Source organism: Protopterus annectens, chromosome 8.part0 (genome assembly GCF_019279795.1).
Source record: "Protopterus annectens isolate FY-2018-M chromosome 8.part0, PAN1.0, whole genome shotgun sequence".
In the NCBI taxonomy this organism is placed as follows: Eukaryota; Metazoa; Chordata; order Ceratodontiformes; family Protopteridae; genus Protopterus; species Protopterus annectens.
Genome location: NC_056741.1, coordinates 1627918646 through 1627943708, shown reverse-complemented (window position 1 = coordinate 1627943708; position 25063 = coordinate 1627918646). Strand labels below are relative to the sequence as shown.

Genomic DNA, 25063 nt, shown 5'->3' with positions numbered 1-25063 from the left:
TATGGCTTTCCTTCAGAAAGGGCAACAAAATAAAAGTTTTGAGAAAGACTATAAACAGAGCAGATGTTCTTTGTGTTCACTGTTGCAGTCATCACATTTGGGTTATCTGCCTGCGGTAGCCCTCAGCCGGCCTGAATACCAGAGTATTCGGTTTTCTGCGTCGGATGCTGTCGCTTCTTCCGTGATGTCAGGTCGTCAGGGGTATAAAACATGCAGCCGATGCCATTACATCAGTCTTTCTTGCCGTGCGGTGCCCGAAGCAGAAGCAGTTCACAAGTGATGGACGGCCGACTCCTGAAATTTTTGATGTTAAGTTGTCAATCTCGCCTTCATTCTTGCTGGATGGGTTCGGAGCCTAACCTCGGCTCTGACTCGGCCACTTACTAAAGCTCGAGAGCTAATTTTACTGGCTCGAGGCAACCCTATATCCCATGATGCTAGGCGATAACTACCCAGATCTCGTTTGCCGCTTTCGCTTGCGAGGTGCATTTTTACCGGCTCTTGGTAAGTCTTGGAGTTTATATATATATATATATATATATATATATATATATATATATATACATATATATATATATATAATACCTTTCTACTTAGTTTTTCCACTCCTTCTTGTTTAGCTAACTTAATGGTTAATTTAAAACCTTTTCCCCGTTAGTACCCTTTTCTTTTCCCCTTATCCCAAATTATACATCCCTCCCTTTAGGTTAGGCCTTAGGCCTGCCCCTTTCCTAATTCCTGACAGGGATTCTGTACTGTGTTTGTGGTGTGTTTGTACTCTTGTATCCCTGTTTTTCTTAGTTTGTGTGGATTGGGCGTGTGTGTTTGTGTGTTTTTTTACATTTGTGCCCTTTTACTTCGACAGCACTATGTCGAAGGACACAAAGGTCTCAGGCTTCAAGAAGTGTGACTCGTGCTGTCAGAAGATGTCTCTGACAGACGGTCACACTTCTTGTGTTTACTGCCTGGGACCTCTGCACCTGCAGGACTCTTGTTCTGTGTGCCATGCATTCAGCCCAAGAGTCCCACAGGAGCGCAGGAACAAATTAATCTTAAGGGGCTTATTAAAGCCCGAGGGCTCCCCGTCTAAGTCTGTGCCGGCGAAGCCCTCGAAGCCAGCCAAATCGTCGGCTCCAAGTCCTAAGCCTTCGGCTGCTGGCTCACCATCTGTGGCAAGATCAGCTCCAGTTGGAGCTGATACTTCTGTGTCGCAGCTTCCAGCATCGGCTCCACTCGGCGCCGATACCGCTGAGCCTCTACTCTCACGGTCAGTTCCGGCTGGAGCCGACGTATCTTCGGCTCCATCCATCTCCAGGAAAAGGTCCAGATCCCCATCTTTGGAATCGATCCATTCGGCTCCAGGGTCACCCTTGCTCTCGGAGCGGAGCCATCGGAGCCGTTCTTCTCGGTCATCCAGGCTTTCCGACCATGACCTTGAGAGAGTGGTCAGTAGACTGTTAAAGTCTCAGGCACTGGCCCAAATGCTTCATAGCCCGTCTCATCAGACAGTGGCTATTTCAACTCCACCTACTATTCCTCCTTCGACTCTCCCTCAGAGTTCTGAGCCGGAGCTCCTCGGAGTCATGACTGTTGTGGCGTCGGAGCTGATACCTCCCCCTTTGGCTCCGTCGTCCTCTGCTCCGATCTCCTCCTTGATGCCTTCATTGGAGGGATCCGGGCACCTGGTCTCTCTCGCTGGCTCCGAGGGGGCGAGTGGCAACAGACCCTTGTCTGACACTGTTCTCCCTCTAGGAGCGTCGGCGCTGATGAGCGCGGCCCCGACATCGGCTTCGGAGCCGTCCCTGTCGGTGCGGCCTGGGGTTCCTACTTCTTCGGAGCGGGAGCCCTCTGGCCTGTCTGATAGGGGAGCCTTTGAAGTGATGAGGAGCATACTAGCCCCAGGGCATGGTCAACAGTCAGCTCCATCAGCTCCTCCCACTACAATCCCTGCTGACGTCTCTTCCCACTCTCTTGCTCCCGGACCCAGAGATCCAACGCCTCAGGTTTCCACACTGGGAATATCTTCCTCTTCCGAGGCTTCTCCATACCCATCAGGTGAACCTCCGCACAAGAGGACATGTAAGAGGAAGCATGTGGACTCCCCTGAGTCCATTACATCTGATACCAACTTGGATGAGTCGGAAGGATCCCCAAGGTCCCCCTCTGAGGATGTCTCTTTCTCAGACATCCTTGAAATCCTGAAACAGAGGGGGAACTGGTCTTCCCTTAATCCTTCTGAGGATGAGTTGGTTTACCTGGAGGCGTTTGGTTCTCGACCCTCCACCTCCTGGGTGTCTCCGCCTTTCGACCCCCTTATGGAAGTGGTGGCACAGAAGGCGTGGACAGCCCCGGATTCGGTGGAACCCACCCCACGGAGGCCTTCTAAATTTATTACGGCTCCAGCTGATAGACAATTTTTAACAAAAGGTGTCTCGGTTGATGCCATGGTGGTGGCTGCAGCCACCAAGAAGGAACTAGCCGATCCTTCAGTACCTATCCATCCTCCTAACAAGGATTCTAGGACTATGGATAGGTACGGTAAGCAGATGTTTTCTTCAGCGACCTTTGCCATGCAGTCGCTGAATTACTTGTGTCACTTCACCCACCTTCAGAGAGATGTTCTCAAAGAGTTGGGTGAAGTTTTACAGGATCCGTCAGCTGCTGGGTCCCAAGATAAAATCAACTCACAGCTAGGAACCCTAAACTCCATTGTTAACTCCTCCATGCGGCTCATTTCCTATGCAGCTGATGGAGCGAGTAGGGCCGCAGGCACAGGTGTGGCCTTAAGGCGTCATGCCTGGATGCGGCTTTGTAATTTTGCAGACCCCTTCAAGGTGTCCTTCACTAACTCCCCTTTTGATGGTTCGACGTTGTTCGGGCCTCAAGTGAAAGACACCTTGACCAGATGTGAGCAAGATGGCAAGACTCTTTCTGCCATAGGAGTCCGTTTCTCCACCCCTTCCAGACCATATCCTAAGGGTCAAAAGGGTGGAAAGATGTGGTTCCACAAATCACAAGGAGTCACGCCTGATGCAAGAGGTCAGTTTACCCCCAGAGGCAGAGGGGGTAACAACAACAGACGCCACCCAAGAGGCAGAGGGAGTCCGCAGAATTGGGGTAGCAGAGAGTCTCTCTCTGACAAACCCTTCCAACATCCCTGAGGTGTTGCCCGACTGTCCACCTTCGGAGGCAGTTGGGGGAAGATTGTCGCTGTACCTAAAAGCCTGGCTCTCCCTCACTTTAGACAAATGGGTACAGTCGGTTATATCCGAGGGTTACAAAATTCCCTTTATCCAAACCCCAACTCAACAAAAGGGAACCCTTCCAGACGTTCCACCCAGTCTAAGGGAACAAGCAGTGCTAGAAATATCAAAACTACTAGCAAAAAGAGCCATCCAGCCAGTCCCAGCAGACCAACTAGGATCCGGAGTCTACTCAAAGTTCTTTTTGGTACCAAAAAACCCATGGGACTGGAGACCAATATTAGATCTCAGCAAACTAAACAAGTTTGTAAAAAGTGCAAGATTCCGGATGGTCATGCTACAGTCCATTCTACCCTTTCTGGGCAAGGACAATTGGATGTGCTGCGTGGACCTTCAGGACGCGTACTATCACATCAAAATTCACAGGTGCTCTAGAAGGTTTCTCCGCTTTCGGCTGGGGGCCAGTCACTACCAATTCAGAGCCCTGCCCTTTGGTCTCACTACAGCCCCCAGAGTGTTCACCAAATGTATGGCAGCGGTTATGGCTCACCTGAGGCATCAAGGATTCCAGGTGTTTCCATATCTAGATGACTGGCTCCTCACCGCCACCACCAGGCATCAACTTCTTCAGGCCAGAGATTACACCATTTACATTTGCAGAGGGCTAGGAATCTCTATAAATTTCGAAAAGTCTGCCTTGTCACCTTGTCAATCTATTACCTTTATAGGCGCCAACTTGGACACCGTGCAGCTCTCAGCAAAGTTAACAGATCAAAGGGTCTTGGATATTCAAAACCATGTCCGTGTTCTGCTTCAGAGCGACAGAATTCAGGCCAGGTATGTCCTGAAAGTATTGGGGCTCATGGCGGCCGCCATCACACTTCTTCCTCTTGCCCGCTTTTACATGTGTCTTCTACAGTGGATGCTTTTCGCCCAGTGGTCTTTCCAACAACTCCCTATGCACCACAAGATCATGATAACTCCAATTTGCAAAAATCATCTGTCTTGGTGGATGTTGTCCCCTCAAGTCCATCAAGGCAGACCCTTTATTCCTCCCTCCCCGGCCGCCACGGTCACATCGGACGCCTCCCTGATCGGGGGGGGGGGCATTTTCAGGGCAGGACAGTCCATGGCACATGGCAACCTTTCGAATGCCACCTGCACATAAATGTCCTGGAGATGAGAGCAGTGCTTTTGACGTTGCAAGCCCTCCATGACTCTCTTCCCCTGGGGACTATTGCAATCCGAACCGACAATATGTCCGTAGTGTGGTATATCAACAAGCAGGGCGGAACCAAGTCGCATCCCCTGTGTCGAGAAGCACTCAGACTTTGGCAATGGGCGATCTCTTCTCAGCGGTTTCTGATAGCAAAGCATATCCCCGGGAAGTCCAACATCATAGCGGACAGGTTGAGCAGAGCTATTCTCATGCCACACGAGTGGTCTCTCAAACAATCTGTGACGGAAGAGGTTTTTCAGAAGTGGGGCCTTCCTTGCTGCGTTCTTTTTGCTACACCTCAAAACAGCAAATGCCCCGACTTCTTTCCCCTCTTCCCCCTTCCAGGCCATCCCCCCAGAGACGCTCTAGTCCACGATTGGCCTCGGGGACTTCTTTACGCCTTTCCACCCCTTCTGTTAATATCACAGGTAATTCAGGAAGCAACCGCCTTGTGAGCCAAGATGATTCTCATTGCCCCTTATTGGCCTCGACAGATATGGTTTCTGTTCCTGCATCATTATCTCTTGGAGCAGCCTTGGCATCTGGATCCAGTGCCAGATCTTTTGGCCCATCAGTCGGGGCAGCTGCACCAATCCCTCCATTCTCTCAACCACACTGCTTGGTTGCTCAACTTCCGTCCCTAGCCAGGCTTCCTATGATTTCAAATCCCATCCGGGATATTATAGTAGCTTCCCTTAAATCTTCCACCAGAAGGATCTACACTAGTAAATGGCAGCGTTTTTCCTTCTGGGCAAAGGCTAGAAATATAGATCCGTTCACTGCTCCAATTCACTCGGTCTTGGATTTCCTAGCTGAAATTTTTCATTCAGGATCTTCATCCTCCACAGTAAAAGTTCAGTTGGCAGCCATTTCAAATTTTCACATAGGCCTGTTGGACTTGCAGCATCATGTCCCATAAGCTTTGCAAAGCATTTCTTAGAGGTGTCTTTTTACTAAAACCCCCGATCAAAGATCCTCCACCACATTGGGATCTAAACTTAGTTTTAACATCCTTGATTCTACCTCCCTTTGAACCTGCGGCTTCCTGTTCATTGAAATTACTTTCCTGGAAAACACTCTTCCTGGTCGCTGTTACATCTGCTAGAAGAGTGTCTGAACTTCATGCCCTCTGCATTCGTCCTCCTTACTCAGTCTTCCACAAAGACAGAGTTTCTCTAAGAACGAACCCCTCTTTCATACCCAAGGTGGCTTTGCAGACAAATTTAAATCAATCAATTGACCTCCCAGTTTTCTTCCCTAATTATTCAAACAGGGCGGAGCAAAAACTGCATTGTCTGGACGTTCATCGTCAGCTCCGATATTATTTGGACAGAACTAAACAAATCAGGAAATCTGATCAACTCTTTTTATCTTATGCAGAAAATAGGAAAGGCCTTCCAGTATCCAAAGTAACCCTGTCTAGGTGTCTCTCTTCTCTGATCACCTATACTTACCAACTCAGAGGTAAAGAATTGCCTTCTAGGCCAAGAGCCCATTCAACCAGGGCACTAGCCACATCAACAGCCTTTCAAGCTAGACTACCAATAGACACTATTTGTGCAGCAGCCACATGGGCTTCTCCTCATACCTTTGTTTTGCATTACAAATTGGACATGGCCTCCAGAAAATGGGCAAATTTTGGTTCCACCGTTCTCAAGAGTCTGTTCCAATGAGCCATCCAGGATGAAGGTGCTAGGGACGCAGTCCCATCCAGCAAGAATGAAGGCGCGATTGACAACTTAACATTGAGAAGTTATGTACCTACCATAACGTTCCATGTTAGTTGTCTTCTCTCGCCTTCTTTCTTGCGTCCCGCCCACCATCCCCCTAACCTGGACAGACCGAGAAGATTTCCCCTTCTTTGAAGGGTCCTGATCTTGCACTTTCAGCCAAATAGCTTGTCCTAGGGTAACTACAGCTTAGATAGTGATCCTTTCGGGGTTATCCTTTTTCCTCCTCCTCTCCAGTTGGAGGACTATATTGCCTAATGTTGTTTCAGCTACCAAACGAGATCTGGGTAGTTATCACCTAGCATCATGGGATATAGGGTTGCCTTGAGCCGGTAAAATTAGCTCTCGAGCTTTAGTAAGTGGCCGAGTCGGAGCCAAGGTTCGGCTCCAAACCCATCCAGCAAGAAAGAAGGCGAGAGAAGACAACTAACATGGAACGTTATGGTAGGTACATAACTTCTCATTTTCGAGTTTCAGACCCGAAGTCTTCAAAAAAGATAAGTACCCCATTGGGGATCCTTTCTCTTTCTCTTTCTCTAACCGATGTTAGTAAAAGTTAACAATTATCTGCAAATACCTTATAGAGATTTTCACTCTTACTGCATCCCCTGTATAGGCCCAGACCACGACGTCCCCCGCTGTTGGTTTTGTGCCTTGTTCAATGCCCGAACTATTCGTTTTCGAGCTATTTTTGCAGCCAATTACTTTCGTACTCGATCTGTGTACTCCAAAATGACTTTGTTAAGCCATCCAACTACCTATCTTCCAAAAAAAAGTAAGGATAAAGACAGAGACAGACCGCATAGGTCCAAAACTGCCGACGGCGCTTCTTTTAAGCTAGTCACCAGTCCGCCTGTACTCAGTGAGGCAATTTCACAGCCCCTGATACCTGCTACTTCAGATTTGCAGGCCTCTACTGAGACCCTCTCAGAGTCCGGTATGCCGCGAGATGCTTCTTCGACTAGAGAACCTGCAGATATCTCTACCTTGGATGGGTCCGGAGCCACTGTGCAGGCACCGGCTTCTGAGGGTGTATTCAGGCCTACAGACATTCATATTAAACTGACGCTATCATTTTCATCCAGGCCAAAAACTTGCACTATGCCTAGAAAACCAACGACAAACTGCAGGCTCAAGCCCATATGCCTCAAAAACAAATGCTTAGAATGGCTGAAGACCTTATTATCTTAATTAGGGGATGCCAGCCTTCCCCCTCTAAGAGACCTAGAACTGATTTTCTTTCTGATTCTTCTGATCAGGGATCTGATATTTCTGCTCCTTCTGATTACCAGGATTTGCCCTTATCTACTTATGAGGATTCTGATGCAGAGGAATCCATTCCCTCTGCTTCCCCTCCAGAAGACTTTTTTTTCGGTGAAACCTTACACACTGCTAGGGAGCATTTCCGCTGGGAAAGCCAGGATTACTCCGAGTCCAAAAAGAGACTTAGGGAATTCTTACTCCTACCTCAACACAGGCCTTTAGCTAGCCCTCCTGTTCTGGACATTGTAGATGATGCTTTCTTGGAATCTAGCCTTACCCCTGACACTTTACCTCCAGCTCCCAGAAAACCTGAGAGGTACTACAGAGTACCTGACTCTCACAAGTTCCTCTTCAAGAATCCTTCTGCGGATCCAGAGACCATTTCCCAAGGACCAAAAGGCATTAAGGCTACTGCTGACAAAAATCCTACCCCTTCTGATAGAGATTCTAGAGCCTTGGACAGATGGGGTAAGAAGGTATACACTTCTGCTACTTTGGCTTTTAGGGCTTTAAATTGCCAGTTTCATATCTTAAAGTATCAGCAGCATATTATGGGACTACTTAGACAGAAAATGATGTTGATTCCTGACTGAACACAAAGAATTGCAAGAGTTAATGCATTCTGCAGAACAAGTTGGTAAACATACTTTACAATGTGGTTTTGTTGCTTTAGAAGCATCTTGCAGGGCTGCTGTCACTGGGTCTGTACTTAGAAGGCATGCTTGGCTTAAGGAACAAAACTTGCCAGATCATGTTAAAACTAAATTACTGGATGCTCCCTTAAACCAAGACAGCCTTTTTGGCAACAAAGCAGAAGAAGTCCTCAAAAGGATGGTGGAAAAAGCTAAATCTATGCAAACTGTTAAATATTTCCTACAAGTACAGCCTTGCAGATTCAGTAGGCATTGGCCTTCAAAGAACTGGTCCTTTCCAGTCCCTTCCAGGCCTTCTCAGTCCAAACCCAGGAACAGCAGACCACCTAGGCTACAGTCTCTGAGTACGCACAGATCTAAGCAGTGAGGGGGCTCCCACTCCCAAAGCAGGGAGTAGTAGGTCACCCCACTACAGAAAAATGGCACAATGACTTAACCTTAAACCTTCCAAATCCTGCTCAACTACCTGCTCCCTTAGGAGGAAAGCTCACCCTGCATGCAAAAAAACTGGGAACTCATTACCCAGGACAAATGGGTTTTGAATATAGTTTCCCAAGGATACAGATTCCACTTCCACACACTACCAACCCCAAATGGTTGGCCAGACCTACCCCCAAATCAATGGGCAGAGGCCCAACAGCAGGTTCTCTCTCTTCTCAGTATCAGGGTTATTCAACCTGTCCCAGCAGAACAAAGGGGACAAGGTTTTTATTCAAGACTTTTTCTGGTACCCAGAAAAGACAACTCCTGGCGTCCTATCCTGGACCTCTCTATTCTCAACACCTTTCTGGTGGTTCCAAAATTCAAAATGCTAACTCTTCAACAGCTTCTTCCTATGCTAGCCAAGGATGCCTGGCTAGCAACCCTAGACTTAAAGGAAGCTCACCTGCACATCCCAATAAGAGGATCCTGCAGACAATACCTACGTTTCAGGGCGGGCTCCATGCACTTTCAGTTCTCTGCACTTCCCTTTGGCTTATCTACTGCACCCAGGGTGTTCACAAAATGTGTAGCTCCAGCCATTGCATTTTGCAGGCAGAGAAATATTCAAATTTACCCATACTTGGACGATTGTCTGACTCAGGCAGAAAGCCAGGACTTGCTATTACAACACCTGGCATTTGTAAAGAAACTTCTAACCTCACTGGGTTACACCATCAATGAAAAGAAATCTAACCTAGTACCCTGCCAACAGATTGTATTCCTGGGAGCAAGCTTGAACACAACTTCCCAGATGGCATTCCTCACTCCGGAGAAACAAGTTTATTTGGCAACCTACTTCAAACTATTGACCACAAAACCCCAGCTATCTGCAAGGAAAATACTGCAAGCTCTGGGGTTCATGGCCTCTTGCATTCTACTAATTCCATTTGCAAGACTGCGTATGAGGAAACTCCACTGGTATCTAAAAAGCCTATGGTGTCAACATTCTCAGGACCTGGAAACAATGATTTCTATCATTCCTTGTATAAAGACAGAGTTCCTCTGGTGGGCAGAGGCTTGCTACCACAACAAGGGACTTCCTTTCACTCTACCCCTTGCCGCCCAAACCCTAACAACAGATGCATCAGACTATGCATGGGGGGGCTCACATGGCAGGGCAGTGCATTCAGGGCAAATGGAACCCAAGACAGATGCACCTACATATCAATCAAAAAGAAATGTTAGCTGTACAAAATGCTCTGACAGCCTTCAAAGACCATATTCTTCCAGGACAACTATTGGTAAAACAGACAACACTACAGTTATGTGGTACATAAACATGCAGGGGGGAACCCACTCGTACCCTCTCTGCAGACTAGCCATGGCTCTGTGGGACACAGCCTTGAGCTACCAAGTACACCTACAAGCACAATTCTTGCCAGGCAAACTAAATTCACTGGCAGACAACTTAAGCAGAACCCACCTGAATTGAAACTAGAACCCAAAATATTCAACCTCTTGAGGAGCAAATGGGGAATTCCAGAGGTAAGACCTGTTTGCCTCCCCTCAGAACTACCAATTGAACAAATTCTGCACAAGAACTCCCCACAGTCAAGCTTGGAAAGTGGATGCCATGTCCTTTACCTGGGAAAGCCTCTCATTTTCTGCCTTTCCCCCTCCGCCTCTCCTCTCAAAGGTTCTACTAAAGATCAAACAGGTCAAGCCAAGGACAATACTGATTGCACCAGACTGGCCACGCTAGCACTGGTGCCCCCTCTTGCGCAGTATGCCACTGCTAGAATCATGGCACCTGCCTCAGACCCCTTCCCTGCTGTCCCAGCAGGCGGGCCAGATTCTGCACCCTCAGCTTCAAACCCTGAACCTTGCAGCCTGGCTAATTCCTTGAGCTCTCCTCTAGCATCCCTCAGTAAGCAGGTACTGGATGTTATTCTGGAGGCAAGGAGGCCTAGTACTAGAAAATCCTATGCTGAAAAGTGGAAAAGATACTGTTCCTGGAACCAGGCTCAGGGGATGGGCACAACGCTGCCCAGCTTACCTCATATTCTACAGTACTTAATAGAAATGCTCCACAAGGGCCTATCCTTCTCGTCAATTAAAATCCATGCCTGTGCCATTTCAGCACATTATAATACTGAGCCACCCCTCTTCTCTCACCAGCAATTCTAAAGCAATTCCTTAGAGGGGCCAAAATTTAAGACCCCCCCCCCCCCAGGAGAGCTCGCACTCCAGCTTGGGACCTTAACTTTGTATTGGAAAAGGTCACTCTTCCCCCCTTTGAGCCAGCTGCTACAGCAGAGTTGAAATTCCTTTATTGGAAAACAGCCTTTCTTCTAGCCATCACTTCAGTAAGAAGAGCGTCTGAATTATAGGCCCTCATGGCAGTGGAACCCTTCATTATCTTCCATGCAGACAGGGTTTCCCTCAGGCCTAATCATTCCTTTATGCCCAAGTGGTGTCTGCTGTGGCCCTAAATCAGTCCATTCATTTGCCTACTTTTTTCCCTAATCCACAAAACAAAGGGAAATTAATACTGCACTCTCTGGACATGCACAGACAACTTAGATTCTATTTGGACAGGACTAAGACTATCAGAAAATCTGAACAGCTGCTAGTTAACTTTGCTGCACGGGCAGAGGGGAAGGCCATTTCAAAGCAAACCATTTCCAAATGGATAGCCCATTGCATTCATTTATGCTACAAGCACCATGGAAAACCTACCCCACAGGGATAAGATCACATTCCACCAGGGCTGCATCTACCTCTGCGGCATTTCTCAGAGGAGTCCCTATCAGGGACATCCTAGAAGCTGCTACCTGGAGCTCTGTACATGCCTTCACCAAGCATTACCACATGCCTATCTTTTCTAAATCCAGAGCTGGATTTGCCACTGCAGTCTTGCAGGGCTTAATAGCTGGCCCTAATGCCCTTTAACTTCCTCCTCCCTTCCTTAGCTTTGGGAATCAACTCAAATGTGATGACTGCAACAGTGAAACACGAAGAACATAGTACAGTTGTGTACACTTACCATAAATGTAGATGTTAGAGTGTATTCACTGTTGCAGTCCTGGTTACCCTCCCTCCAGCCCTCTGACTTCTCTTGGCTCTACCTTTCCTTCTTGTTGGTATATTTATTTTTTATTGTGTATTTGCTTTTTGATGGGGGTTTACCATACCATTTAATTGATCCCTATTGTGGGGGCACCTGACATCTGAGGCAAGAAAAACTGATGTAATGGCGTCGGCTGAATGTTTTATACCCTTGACGACCTGATGTCAAGGAAAAAGCGACAGCATCTGACACAGAAATCCGAAGACTCTGGTATTCAAGTCGGCTGAAGGCTACCTGCAGGCAGATAACCCAAATGTGATAACTGCAACAGTGAATACACTCAAACATCTACATTTATGGTAAGTGTACACAACTGTACTATTCTTTTAATCTGAGGTGCCCATTGTATTGCTGTTTTCGATGAAAAATGTGGGAGAAGAACTGGAGAATTTCTCTAGTGTCCTAGCTAATATTTCCTTAGTCTGGTATTTAAAATAGGTATGGTCCTAGAGGGACCAAGGTAGTCAAAAATTAAGTAAATAAATACACATGAATCAGGGCAACCTACCTTATATAGGGAGAATATACCAGTGCATCAGGATAGCTTTAGCATGACATTACCTAAGAGGAAACAGAGAACAGTTATTTATGTAAAAGTAGACCAGAAGATTAATAATGACAGTGAAAATAGAAGCCTGTTCCCTGAAGACCTAGTGTTACCTCACACAACTGTACTTTACAGGGTACTATCCAATATTAGTTGAAAAGGGCTATTCCATTATTTGTCTCAATAGTAATAATAATTTAAAATGAGTCTCCAGCAGCCTTGAAAGAGCATGCCTGTAGCATAAATCATCTCACTGTGTTAGGCATTTGGAACTTGAATGATTTAGGATTATTACTGTACATCGCATTTTTCTCATATTACAGCAGACTTGGATAATGTATTTACAGCTGTTTCAAGGTTGCACTTTTTGTAACTGTATTTCTTGTTGTATGTTAAAGGCAGCGGAAGTTTGTTCATAACAAAATGTGTACTTTTTTGTGTCTTTGTTAGTGAGTGAAGGTTTGCTAATACAGCAGATGAAAAATATGCTTACTAGCAACCATGGCAATAAAGAATTCATTGCATCCACTGACCTGATTAGTGACTCCAGCTCATCAACAAAGCAGAAGAATAAATGCCTCATTGAAGAGATTTCTAGTACTGAGCTACATGGTGAACATATTATAGAAACACCAGATCATAAACTCCAAGTTGTCAAGGATGAAAATGGAAATGCTCGTAAAATTGTACTGAGCGTGGACTTGCCAGATGTCTGCAGTGTGACAGAATGTAGCCTCAGTGTTTCACAGGTAATAAGCTAAACAATATTAACCTTGTATTAAATATGCCACTGTAATCTAGTTCCAACAGTACTGTGACGACTGTGCCCTGGCCCAGCAATCAAGGAACCTCAATCCTCACCACTAACACCAGGGAGGTCGTCTCCTAGAAGAGGAAAGGATAACTAATACACACAGTAAAGTACAATTTCCCTTAAGTGCACACAGAGATCACAGTCAGTCTGGGGCTGGTTGCTCCCTTGCTCTCCAGGTCCCCAGTAGGACTCCCCACTGGCACAGCTATAGGGTCCATGTCTCAGCCTAACTGGGCAAGCTAAAACTTCCAGTACCCTCTCTGTCCAACCAGTGCTTTGTGTCCCTGCCAAGTAGCTGACACAACACACAAGACACTTTGAGATAAGTATTTATACAACTTCACAGACACTCCTGGGAAAAGCTGACACAGATTCTCCAGCTGTGCCCCTTTACCCAGACTATATGGTAGTAATTACGACCACCACCCAGTTAATAATATCATCTAATAAAAGCCCCTTAAAAGGGTGTCCAGTTATTACTGTGCAATATTATTATCCAATGGTAGTATGACTAACAGTCAATGCTTACTTTAGAGTGGCCTATTACAATAACCTCTGTAAATATGCAATGTATTCTAGAGCCGATCTCTACACAAAGCAGCCACAGGTAGAAGGTTTTAAAAATATTTAATAATAAATAATTAAAACACAAGACAAAACTACTACACCACAGAGATATCTAAGAGTTCAGAGATCACACAGAAACTTAAAATAATATTGTAGGAAAGATCTGATTACACAGAAAAATACTTAATCTAACTTTCTAATCTTTAGCTAATCTTAAGAGAAAACACAGTGCTACAATCCTACTTGCATACATAAAGAGCATAAGCAGTGCTGGGTTAGATGTCCAAAGTCAAAATGCTTTAAGTTTCTCTCTGAGACATAGTTTATAAAACATCACTAACAAACATGTCTCTGGGTCCTCCCCAGATTACATCATGTTGACACTTAGGTTTTCCCAGTATTCATATTGCATCATCTTGACACCAGCTCTGAGTTCCCAGGCTAATAGAAACTGCATTATTTAGCAAGCTAACACCTGCACAGGATAATACAACACTAAAAGGCATTTCACATATACACTCTAGCAATTAGTCCTTAGTTAACACAATAGACAGAATGTCTTCAGCCAGCCTGACCGCAACCAACTTTAAAGATCAAAGAATGTCATAAAATCATTTAAATTTCAAAAGACACATTTGAAAGGCTTGACTTAGTTTTTCTTTACAGCAAAGGGGCAATGTTGTAACAATCTTATCACATTTTACAGTGTTTTTCTTGCATTTAAAAACACGCCTGTATTTTACATTTATTTATACAACTGATAGAATCATGTATTAAATTCTATTTGACTAGGCTGGCAGCCTTCGCCTGTCTTTGTCCAATCTTCACATGTCTTCCCCGCTGAGGAACTCAAGCAAGTTTTTCAAGTGCCCCTTGAGAAACGTCACTTGAGAGTGTCAGGTCTATCTGGGTGCACCTCACCCCTGTTTTGAGAGCCCATCTACATTGGCATTGCTGCTCCCACTGCAGTGCTGCACTGATATATCATATGCTTGCAACCCCAGGCTCCATCTTAGCAACTTGGCATTTTCTTGACTGGCTCTGTTTAACCATGTTAGATGGTTATGATCTGTCATCACAGTGAATTTTCTTCCATACAGATAAGGCTGAAGTTTTTGTAGTGCCCACACTATGGCTAGACATTCCTTTTCTACAGCTGCATAGCATTCCTCCCCTGGTTGGAGCCTACGACTGAGATAAACCACTGGGTGCTCTTCTCCCTCTGAAGACATCTGGCTAAGTACAGCCCCCACCCCATAGTTTGAAGCATCCACCTGCACAACAAATTCTTTGCTATAGTCTGGGCTGGCTAACACAGGGGGTCCTCCCAAAGCTTCCTTAAGCTTCTGAAATGCCTGCTCACATGATGGGGTCCACACTACATTATCTGGCCTGTTCTTCCTTGTCAGGTCTGTGAGGGGGAGCAGCTATGGTACTATAACTAGGAAAAAGCTTTCTGTAGTACCCTGCTGTCCCCACAAATGCCATCACCTGCTTTTTGGTAACCAGTGCAGGCCATGCCTGAATAGCTTCCACTTTGGCAGGTTCTGCACTTAGCTTACCACTCCCCACTCTATGTCCTAGGTAGGAGACCTCTGCCATACCCACCTGACATTTGCTCGGCTTAATGGTCAACCCTGCCCTCTGTGGTCTGCCTAGCACCTCCCTGACATGCTGAAGGTGCTCTTGCCAGGAATGGCTGTAGATAGCAGTATCATCCATGTAAGCAATGGCAAACCCTCCTGCTCCTGCTAAGATATGATCTAGCAGCCTCTAGAAAGTCACTGGGGCATTCTTCATCCCAAAGGGTATATTTGTGAACGCATACAAGCCAAAAGGAGTCACAAAGGCTGACTTCTCTCTAGCACTGGGAGTCAAGAGCACCTGCCAGTAACCCTTGGTAAGATCAATGGTTGTAAGATACTTAGCCCCACCCAGCTGCTCTAGGGCATCATCTGCTGCCATCCTTCTTTGACATCAATACCACTGGTGAGGCCCAGGGACTGTTGGACTCTTGAATCACCCCTAGTTCCAACATCTCCTATACCTCCTCCCTCAGAGTCTGTTTGACTCTCTCATGCACCCTATAAGGGGCCTGCCTGATGGGCCTTTGGGGTCCTGTATCCACCTGGTTCTGCACCAGGTAGGTGCTCCCTGGTTTCCTGGTAAACATGCCCCCAAACTCCTGCAACATTGCTCAGATTTCTCGAACCTGGGTAGGAGATAGCTGCTGGGACATTGCTACCCCTTCCACCGAGGTGTCAGCCCGAGCCTCACTGAGGAGATCATTCACAAGATCTCTCTCAGACTCCTCCTGCAATCCACTGCAAATGCTCAGCACAAGGGCCTCCCTATCATGGCAAGGTTTCATCATGTTAACATAGTACAATTTGTGCCCCTGCCGTCTGCCTAGCAGTTCCACCATGTAGTTAACATCACTTACCTTTCTTACCACTTTGTAGGGTCCCTCCCAAGCTGCCTGCAACTTGTTGTGTCTGACAGGAATGAGAACCATTACCTGCTGCCCTACAGCATACTCTCTAGCTTGAGCAATCCTGTCATACCACACTTTTTTTTGTTGTTGGGCTTCTGCCAGGTTCTCCTGGGCCAGGTCCATGAGTTCCCTGAGCCTTGTCCTGAGGTTCAGGACATATGCCACAACAGACTCCTTGTGAGACTCACACTCACCTTCCCACTCATCTCAAATTAAATCTAGAGGTCCCCTCACCCTATGCGCATACAGCATCTCAAAGGATGAAAAACCTGTGGATTCCTGGGAACCTTTCTGAAAGCAAACAGACGGGGCACATATTTGTCCCACTCCCTCTTAAACTGATCTGCAAATGCCCGTAGCATGGACTTGATTGTAGAGTTTAACCTCTCAACAAGACCATTAGTCTGGGGATGGTAGGGGGTGGTCTTCATGTGCTTCACCCCACAGGACTTCCACAGACAAGCCAGCAGGTCTGACATAAAATTGGCACCTCTGTCAGACAGTATTTCCTTTGGGAAACCTACCCTGCTGAAAATCTCTAGCAAAGCATTTGACACCTTCTCTGCCTCAATGGAGGACAAAGCCACTGCCTCAGGGTATCATGTAGCATAATCTACAATCACTAGGATATACTTTTTCCCTGTGGAACTTGGGGTACTCAGAGGACCCACAATATCAATAGCTACCCTCTGAAATGGCTCAACAATCACAGGCAAAGGCATCAAAGGAGCTCTCCTGCCTTGCCTACCTTTTGGCACTGCTCACAGGTCCTGCAGTACCCTGTTACATCTCTGGAAATTCCAGGTTAACAGAAGTTTTGCATAATACACCTCTATGTACGTTTTATGCCCATATGACCTGCAAAGGGAATATCATGGGCTATGGCTAGAAGTGCCAGACGGTAAGCTCTAGGCACTACCAACTGCTGTACTCTCTCACCTTCTAGCCTTCACTCAGGGGTCCACTCTGTGTACAGTAACCCTTTGTTCCAGTATACAGATTCCCCCTTTCCTTGAGAATCATGTGCCTCCTTAGCTACATGACTCAGGCCTTGCAATGTAGGGTCTGATAAATGAGCCTGTCTCAAGTCTCTCCTTGTAACCCTTCCCAGCTCCCCTTCCACAGGAAGTCTGGCATCCTCTGACAGTGGTGCCTCACTGTCAGCCTGGGTACTACTGCTCACCTCTACCTTTGCAGTTACCCTGTCCAAGGGAACATCAGTACCCACAAGCAGCTGTGGCTCACATCTAGTCTCACTGCTACAGCATAGCTTCCTCCCTGACGTAACCACCTCAGCAGTCCTGGCTGCAAGTATGCAGTCTGTCTGGGTCTCCCCCAGGCTACCAGACCCAGGCTACCAGACCCACATGCTTGTCTCCTAGCCTCACTGCATGTAACTGCATAGGTACATAGTACTGCTTCATCCAAATCCTTCCCTCTCAGGACATCTGCAGGATGGTAGTTCCATACCCCGGTTGTCTCAAGACAACACACTATTGGCATTTTGTCTTTCCCACTTACTGGCTCCTTCATCTTTTGTTCCCCACCTTGCCTCCATGGACATCTGTATGCCCCATAGCCCCACTGGTTGCATTCAAAACATTTCACCCTAGGTCCTGGACGTGTACCTGGACTAGTGGCTTCCCCTGCTACTGGTGGATTCTGTTGGGGCAGTCTGTGCTGCCCACCATGGGGTCCTTTAGTCCCATGAGCAGTACTGGGGGTCCCTTTCCTGTGCAGGGCTGCTCTGCTTGCTAGGTATATGTCTCCCTTCTTTCCCAACTCCTCTGAAGTAGCACACTATCAGCTAACCAGATCCTCATGTCCTCAGGCAAAGTGCTAAGGCCTTGTTTCCTTACCAAAAGGTCTGCCAGCCCTTCAAAAGTGGTGACCTGACATCCACTCACCCAGCTATGAAAATAAGTGCTCAGTTCAACAACATATTCACCTACATTTTCATCTGCCTTGCGCCTATGCTCACGAAACTTTTTCCTATACATTTTAGGTGCTAGCTTAAAACATTCTAATAAATGTCTTTTTACAGCAGTATAATCAAAACAGTCAGTATCAAGCATTTTTGCTAAAGAAGGTACAGCTTTACCATGGAGTAAGGTGGTCAGGAACCATACCCAGAGCCTTTGGTCAACTTCATACTGTTTACATACCCACTCAAACATATGAATGAAGCTATCAAAATTATCCCCCTCTTTAAACTGTGGAAGAAATTTACTGACCTTTTGTGCTTCTGGGGTCCGGTTACTCCCTTCCCCATTACCTCCATGACTCTGGCGAAGAGTCAGCATTTCCCTCTCATGCCTCCTCTGCTGTTCATTTCTTTCAGTTTCTAGGCTCCTCATTCTCTCGGCTGCTTCTAGTTCCATATGCCTGGCCTCCAACTCCAGTCTCTCTAGCTCCAGCTGGATTTTTAAGTCCACTGCAGAAAGGTTGAGCTGTCCATTCTCCGAGGATATTGTATCTCCACTGTCATTTTGATTGTCCTCCTAGCTGCTGTTTTCTGATGCAGCTATAACCAAGGCTGCAATCAGATCTGCTTTAGTCAGGTTTCCATGCACCAGTCCCCTAGCCTGGCACATCTCCGCCAGCTGGCTCCTTGTCAGCTTTCCATACTCTTCTGCTGACATGCTGCATTATATGTTAACAGCCATGTCAGTGACCTAACAGCTTGTTCAATTGCCTTCAATGCCAAAAGAAACAAAAGCTGTTCAGTCTCCATAACATACTTGTGGAATTTTGTCCTAGTAGTGGGGTTACACTGCAACATGGAGGAAGGTGCTGTATTCCTGAGGAGTCATTTTTTGCTGAACTGTTAAGTCAAGGTCTCATCTGCCTAAGCTGGCGACAAAGCATGTGAATTAAAAAAAAAAAAAAAAAACGCATTTATCCTGTGATCTTATTCCCCCATAACCATTGCCAAAAATTAACTACTTCAGCTTTTTCCATTCTGTCTTGTCTGTATCAGTAAGACACTGTCTGGTTCGATTCTCAGCTAGAGCGTCTTCTGCGTGGAGACATGCATGAATGGGTGTACCTTCATTGAAGGTTGTGCTTCAGGGCTGGTAACTCAGCATGTAAAAATCAGCTACCAATCATTAGCGGACCGGAGTTCCACTGTGGCGACCCCTAACCAGGAAAAGCCAAAAAGACACAACAACTTGTCTATATCAGTAGTGCCCATCATCTTCTAGTTACTCACATTGTTGGAGTTGTAACTACAAGATTGGAGAATGGGGAGGCCCAGCCTCATCAACCAATAGGACTAAAGCCACAGGCATTTAGTCAGGTCGGGATCTAAAGCTTTTTAAAGCTGTAAGCCCCTTCATTTACTCACAATGCTCTGCCGGCAAGCTTCCTCTCCAGAGTTCTTGCTTTACAGTTTGTTTACTTTTTTTAAATAGAAAATCATTTTATTGATTTTTCACCCCCGAAAGCATTTATTTTATAAATTTTCCATAAATTATAAATTCTGCTATTTTCTTGATAGATCAGCAAACAATAACAAACAATGTTAAGTTGTCATTCTCGCCTTCATTCTTGCTGGATGGGTTCGGAGCCGATCCTTGGCTCCGACTCGGCCACTTACTAAAGCTCGAGAGCTTATTTTACCGGCTCGAGGCAACCCTATATCCCATGATGCTAGGCAATAACTCCCCAGATCTCGTTTGCCGCTTTCGCTTGCGAGGTGCGTTTTTTTACCGGCTCCTGGTAAGTCTTAGATATAGAGTGTTCAGTCACCCCTTTGAGTAAAATTTTTCTACCTAGTTATTTCTTTCAATAGTTAAGTAACTACCCTTAACTTTATTACTTTTTTATACCTTCCCTTTTTATCCCTTATATCCCTCCCCTCCACTTTTAGGTTAGGCCTTAAGCCTGCCCCTTTCCTGTTTTTTCTTAGGGATCCTGTGGAGTGTTTGGGTGTGTCAGTATCCCTATTAACATTTTATTGTTAATTTATAATTTTTCAAGAGTGTGTGTGTGAGTGTGTTTTCTGTTACTTTTGTGTAACCCTCAACACTGTTATGTCGAAGGAACCTAAAGAAGCTAAGGTCTCAGGCTTTAAGAAGTGTGACTCGTGCTGTCAGAAAATGTCTCTGACAGACGGTCACACTTCTTGTGTTTACTGCCTGAGACCCCTGCACCTGCAGGACTCTTGTTCAGTGTGTCATGCATTCAGTCCAATAGTCCTGCAGGAGCGCAGGAATAAACTGATACTTGGGGGCTTGTTAAAGCCCGAGGGCTCCCCGACTAAGTCTGCGTTGGGGAGGCCCTCGAAACCTGCAAAACCATCGGCTCCAAGTACTAAGCCTTTGGCTGCTGGCTCCTTGTCTGTGCCTAGATCAGCTCCGGCTGGAGCCAATCCCTTTGAGTCACAAGTTCCTGTCTCGGCACCACTCGGTGCCGATACCTCTGAGCCCATGCTTGCGCTGTCGGCTCCGGCTGGAGCCAACGTGTCTTCGGCTCCATTGGCTACATCTAAGAAGAGGTCAAGATCTCCTTCATTGGTATTCATCCATTCGGCTCTGAGGTCTCCCCTGCTCTCGGAGCGGAGCCATCGGAGCCGATCTTCTCGGTCGTCCAGACTTTCAGATCACAACCTTGAGAGAGTGGTAAGTAGGCTGTTAAAGTCTCAGGCATTGGCCCAGATGATCTCTAGCCCGTCTCATCTGACGGTGGCTATTTCGACTACACCTATTTTTCCTTCTTCGACTCTCCCTCAGAGTTCGGAGCTCCTCGGAGCCGTGACCGTTGCGGTGTCGGAGCCGATACCTCCCCCTTCGGCTCCTTAGTCTTCTGCTCTGATCTCCTCTGCGATACCTTCATTGGAGGGATCCGGGCGCCTGATCTCTCTCGTCGGCTCCGAGGGGGCGAGTGGCATCGGACCAGTGTCCGACCCCGTTCTCCCTCTCGGAGCGTCGGCGCTAGTGAGCTCGGCCCCGACATCGGCCTCGGAGCCTTCCCTGTCGGTGCAGCCAGGGGTTCATACCTCTTTGGAGCGGGGGCCCTCTGGCCTTTCTGATAGGGGAGCCTTCGAGGTGATGAGGAGCGTACTAGCCCCAGGGCTTAGTCAACAGTCAGCTCCATCAGCTCCTCCCACTACAGTGCCTGCTGATGTCTCTTCTCACTCTCTTGCTCCCGGACCCAGAGATCCAACGCCTCAGGTTTCCCCACTGGGAATTTCTTCCTCTTCCGAGGCTTCTCCTGACCTGTCAGTGGAGCCTCCGCGTAAGAGGAAGCATGTGGACTCCCCTGAGTCTATTACATCTGACACCGACTTGGATGAGTCGGAGGGATCCCCAAAGTCCCCCTCTGAGGATGCTTCTTTCTCAGACATCCTGGAAATCCTGAAGCAGAGAGGGGAACTGGTCTTCCCTTAATCCTTCCGAGGACGAGTCGGTGTACCTGGAGGCATTCGGTTCTCGACCCTCCACCTCCTGAGTGTCTCCGCCTTTCGACCCCCTTATGGAAGTAGTGGCTTGGAAGGAGTGGTCGGCCCCGGATTCGGTGGAACCCACCCCTCGGAGGCCATCTAAATTCATTACAGCACCAGTCGACAAGCAATTCCTGACAAAAGGTGTATCGGCAGATGCCATGGTGGTGGCTGCAGCCACCAAGAAGGAACTAGCTGATCCTTCAGTACCTGTCCATCCTCCTAATAAGGATTCTAGGACCATGGATAGGTATGGTAAGCGGATGTTTTCTTCAGCGACCTTTGCCATGCGGTCGCTGAATTACCTGTGTCACTTCACCCGCCTTCAGAGAGATATTCTCAAAGAGTTGGGAGAAGTCTTACAGGATCCATCAGCTGCTGGGTCCCAGGATAAAATAAACTCACAGCTTGGAACCCTGAATTCGATAGTTAACTCCTCCATGCGTCTGATTTCATATGCAGCCGATGGAGCGAGTAGGGCCGCAGGCACAGGAGTGGCCTTAAGGCGTCACGCCTGGATGCGGCTGTGTAATTTTGCGGACATTTTTCAAGGCGTCCTTCACAAATTCCCCTTTTGATGGTTCGGCTGTGTTCGGACCTCAAGTGAAAGACACCTTGACCAGATGCGAGCAAGATGGCAAGACTCTTTCTGCCGTAGGAGTCCGTTTCTCCACCCCTTCAAGACCATACCCTAAGGGTCAGAAGGGTGGAAAAATGTGGTTCCGCAAATCTCAAGGAGTCACGTCTGACACAAGAGGTCAGTTTACCCCCAGAGGCAGAGGGGGTAACAACAACAGACGCCGCCCTAGGGGCAGAGGGGGTCCGCAAAACCAGGGTAGCAGGGAGCGTCTCTCTGACAAACCCTTCCAGCATCCTTGAGATGTTGCCCAATTGTCCACCTTCGGAGGCAGTCGGGGGACGATTGTCGCTGTACCCAGTAGCCTGGCTTTCCCTTACTCAAGACAAATGGGTCCAGTCGATCATATCCGAGGGTTACAAGTTTCCCTTTATCCAAACCCCAATTCAACAAAAGGGAACCCTTCCAGACGTTCCACCCGGTTTAAGGGAACTAGCAGTATCAGAAATATCAAAACTGCTAGCAAAAAGAACCATCCAGCCAGTCCCAGCAGACCAACTAGGATCCGGAATCTACTCAAGGTTCTTTTTAGTACCGAAAAAGACAGGGGACTGGAGACCAATATTAGATGTCAGCAAACTGAACAAGTTTGTAAAGAGAACAAGATTCCGGATGGTCACGCTGCAGTCCATTCTGCCCTTTCTGGGCAAGGACAATTGGATGTGCTCCATGGACCTTCAGGATGTGTACTATCACATCAAAATTCACAGGCGCTCCAGAAGTTTTCTCCGCTTTCGGCTGGGGGCCAGTCACTACCAATTCAGAGCCCTGCCCTTTGGTCTCACTACAGCCCCCAGAGTGTTCACCAAATGTATGGCAGCGGTTATGGCTCACCTGAGACGGCAAGGATTCCAGGTGTTTTCATATCTAGACGACTGGCTCCTCACTACCACCACCAGCATCAACTTCTCCAAGCCACAGCTTACACCATTCACATTTGCAGAGGGCTAGGAATCTCTATAAAAAGTCTGCCTTGTCGCCTTGTCAGTCTATTACCTTTATAAGTGCCAACTTGAACACCGTACAACTTTCAGCAAAGTTAACAGACCAAAGAGTCTTAGATATTCAAAACCATGTCCAAGTTCTTCTTCAGAGCGACAAAATTCAGGCCAGGTATGTCCTGAAAGTATTGGGTCTTATGGTGGCCTCCATAACACTTCTTTCCCTTGCACGTTTTCACATGCGTCTTCTACAGTGGATGCTGTTCGCTCAATGGTCTTTTCAGCAACTCCCCATGCACCACAAGATCATGATAACTCAAACTTGCAAAAGTCATCTGTCCTGGTGGATATTGTCCCCTCAAGTCCATCAGGGCAGACCTTTGTTCCTCCTCCCGGTGCACGGTGACATCGGACGCCTCCCTGATCGGGTGGGGGGGGGCATTTTCAGGGCAGGATGGTCCATGGCACTTGGCAACCTTTTGAGCGCCACCTGCACATAAATGTCCTAGAGATGAGAGCAGTGCTTTTAATGTTGCAAGCCCTCCATGATTCTCTTCCCCTAGGAACTATTGCAATTCAAACAGACAATATGTCCGTAGTGTAGTACATCAACAAGCAAGGCGGAACCAAGTCCTATCCCCTGTGTCGAGAGGCACTCAGACTTTGGCAATGGGCGATCTCCTCTCAGCAGTTTCTGATAGCAACGCATATCCCCAGGAAGTCCAACTTCATAGCGGACAGGTTGAGCAGAGCCATACTCATGCCGCATGAGTGGTCTCTCAAACAATCGGTAGCAGAAGAGATTTTTCAGAAGTGGGGTCTTCCTTGCTGAGATCTTTTTGCTACATCCCAAAACAGCAAATGCCCCGACTTCTTCACCCTCTTCCCCCTTCCAGGCCATCCCCTCAGAGACGCTCTAGTCCAAGATTGGCCTCGGGGACTTCTCTACGCCTTTCCACCATTTCCTCTAATTCCACAAGTAATTCAGAAGGCAACCGCCTTGAGAGCCAAGTTGATTCTCATTGCCCCTTATTGGCCTCGACAGGTATGGTTTCCGTTCCTACATCATTATCTTTTGGTGCAGCCTTGGCATCTGGACCCAGCTCCGGATCTGTTGACCCATCAGTCGGGGCAGCTGCACCAATCCCTACATTCTCTCAACCTCACTGCTTGGTTGCTCCACTTCCGTCCTTAGCCAGGATTCCTATGATTTCTAATCCTGTCTGGGATATCATAGTAGCTTCCCTTAAATCTTCCACCAGAAAGATTTACACTAGTAAATGGAAACGTTTCTCCTTCTGGGCCAAGGCAAGGAATTTAGATCCTTTTACTGCCGCAATTCATTCGGTCTTAGACTTCCTAGCCAAAATTTTTCATTCAGGGTCTTCTGCCTCTACAGTAAAGGTTCAGTTGGCAGCCATATCGAATTTTCATACAGGCTTATCGGACCACAATATCATGTCCAATAAGCTTTCCAAAGCCTTCCTTAAAGGTGTATATTTACTTAGGCCTCCGATCAAAGATCCTCCACCTCAGTGGGATCTTAATTTAGTCTTAACATCCTAAATTCTCCCCCCCCTTTGAACCTGCGGTCTCCTGTTCATTGAAATTTCTTTCATGGAAGACACTTTTCCTAGTCGCCATTACTTCTGCTAGGAGAGTATCAGAGCTTCACGCCCTCTGCATTCGTCCTCCCTACTTAATCTTCCACAAAGACAGAGTTTCTCTAAGGACTAATCCATCCTTCTTACCCAAGGTGGCTTCACACACAAATTTGAATCAATCAATTGATCTCCCAGTTTTTTTTCCCAAACTATACCAACAGAGCAGAGCAAAAGCTACATTATCTAGATGTTCACCGCCAGCTCCGGTACTATCTGGATAGAACTAAACAAATAAGGAAATTTGATCAACTGTTTTTATCGTATGCAGAAAATAAGAAAGGCCTTCCTGTTTCCAAGGTAACCCTATCTAGATGGCTGTCTTCTGTGATTGC

At 47.0% G+C, this 25063-nt stretch overlaps 1 protein-coding gene across 1 annotated transcript in view; it reads left to right on the top strand.

The window, feature by feature from the left end:
- PIH1D2 (PIH1 domain containing 2) overlaps positions 1-25063 on the top strand; it is a 335361-nt gene that overhangs the window by 182982 nt on the left and 127316 nt on the right. The window contains exon 6 of the mRNA XM_044079474.1: positions 12619-12917. Within this exon, the coding sequence (XP_043935409.1) occupies positions 12619-12917 (299 nt within the window). The remainder of the gene's footprint in view (positions 1-12618; positions 12918-25063) is intronic.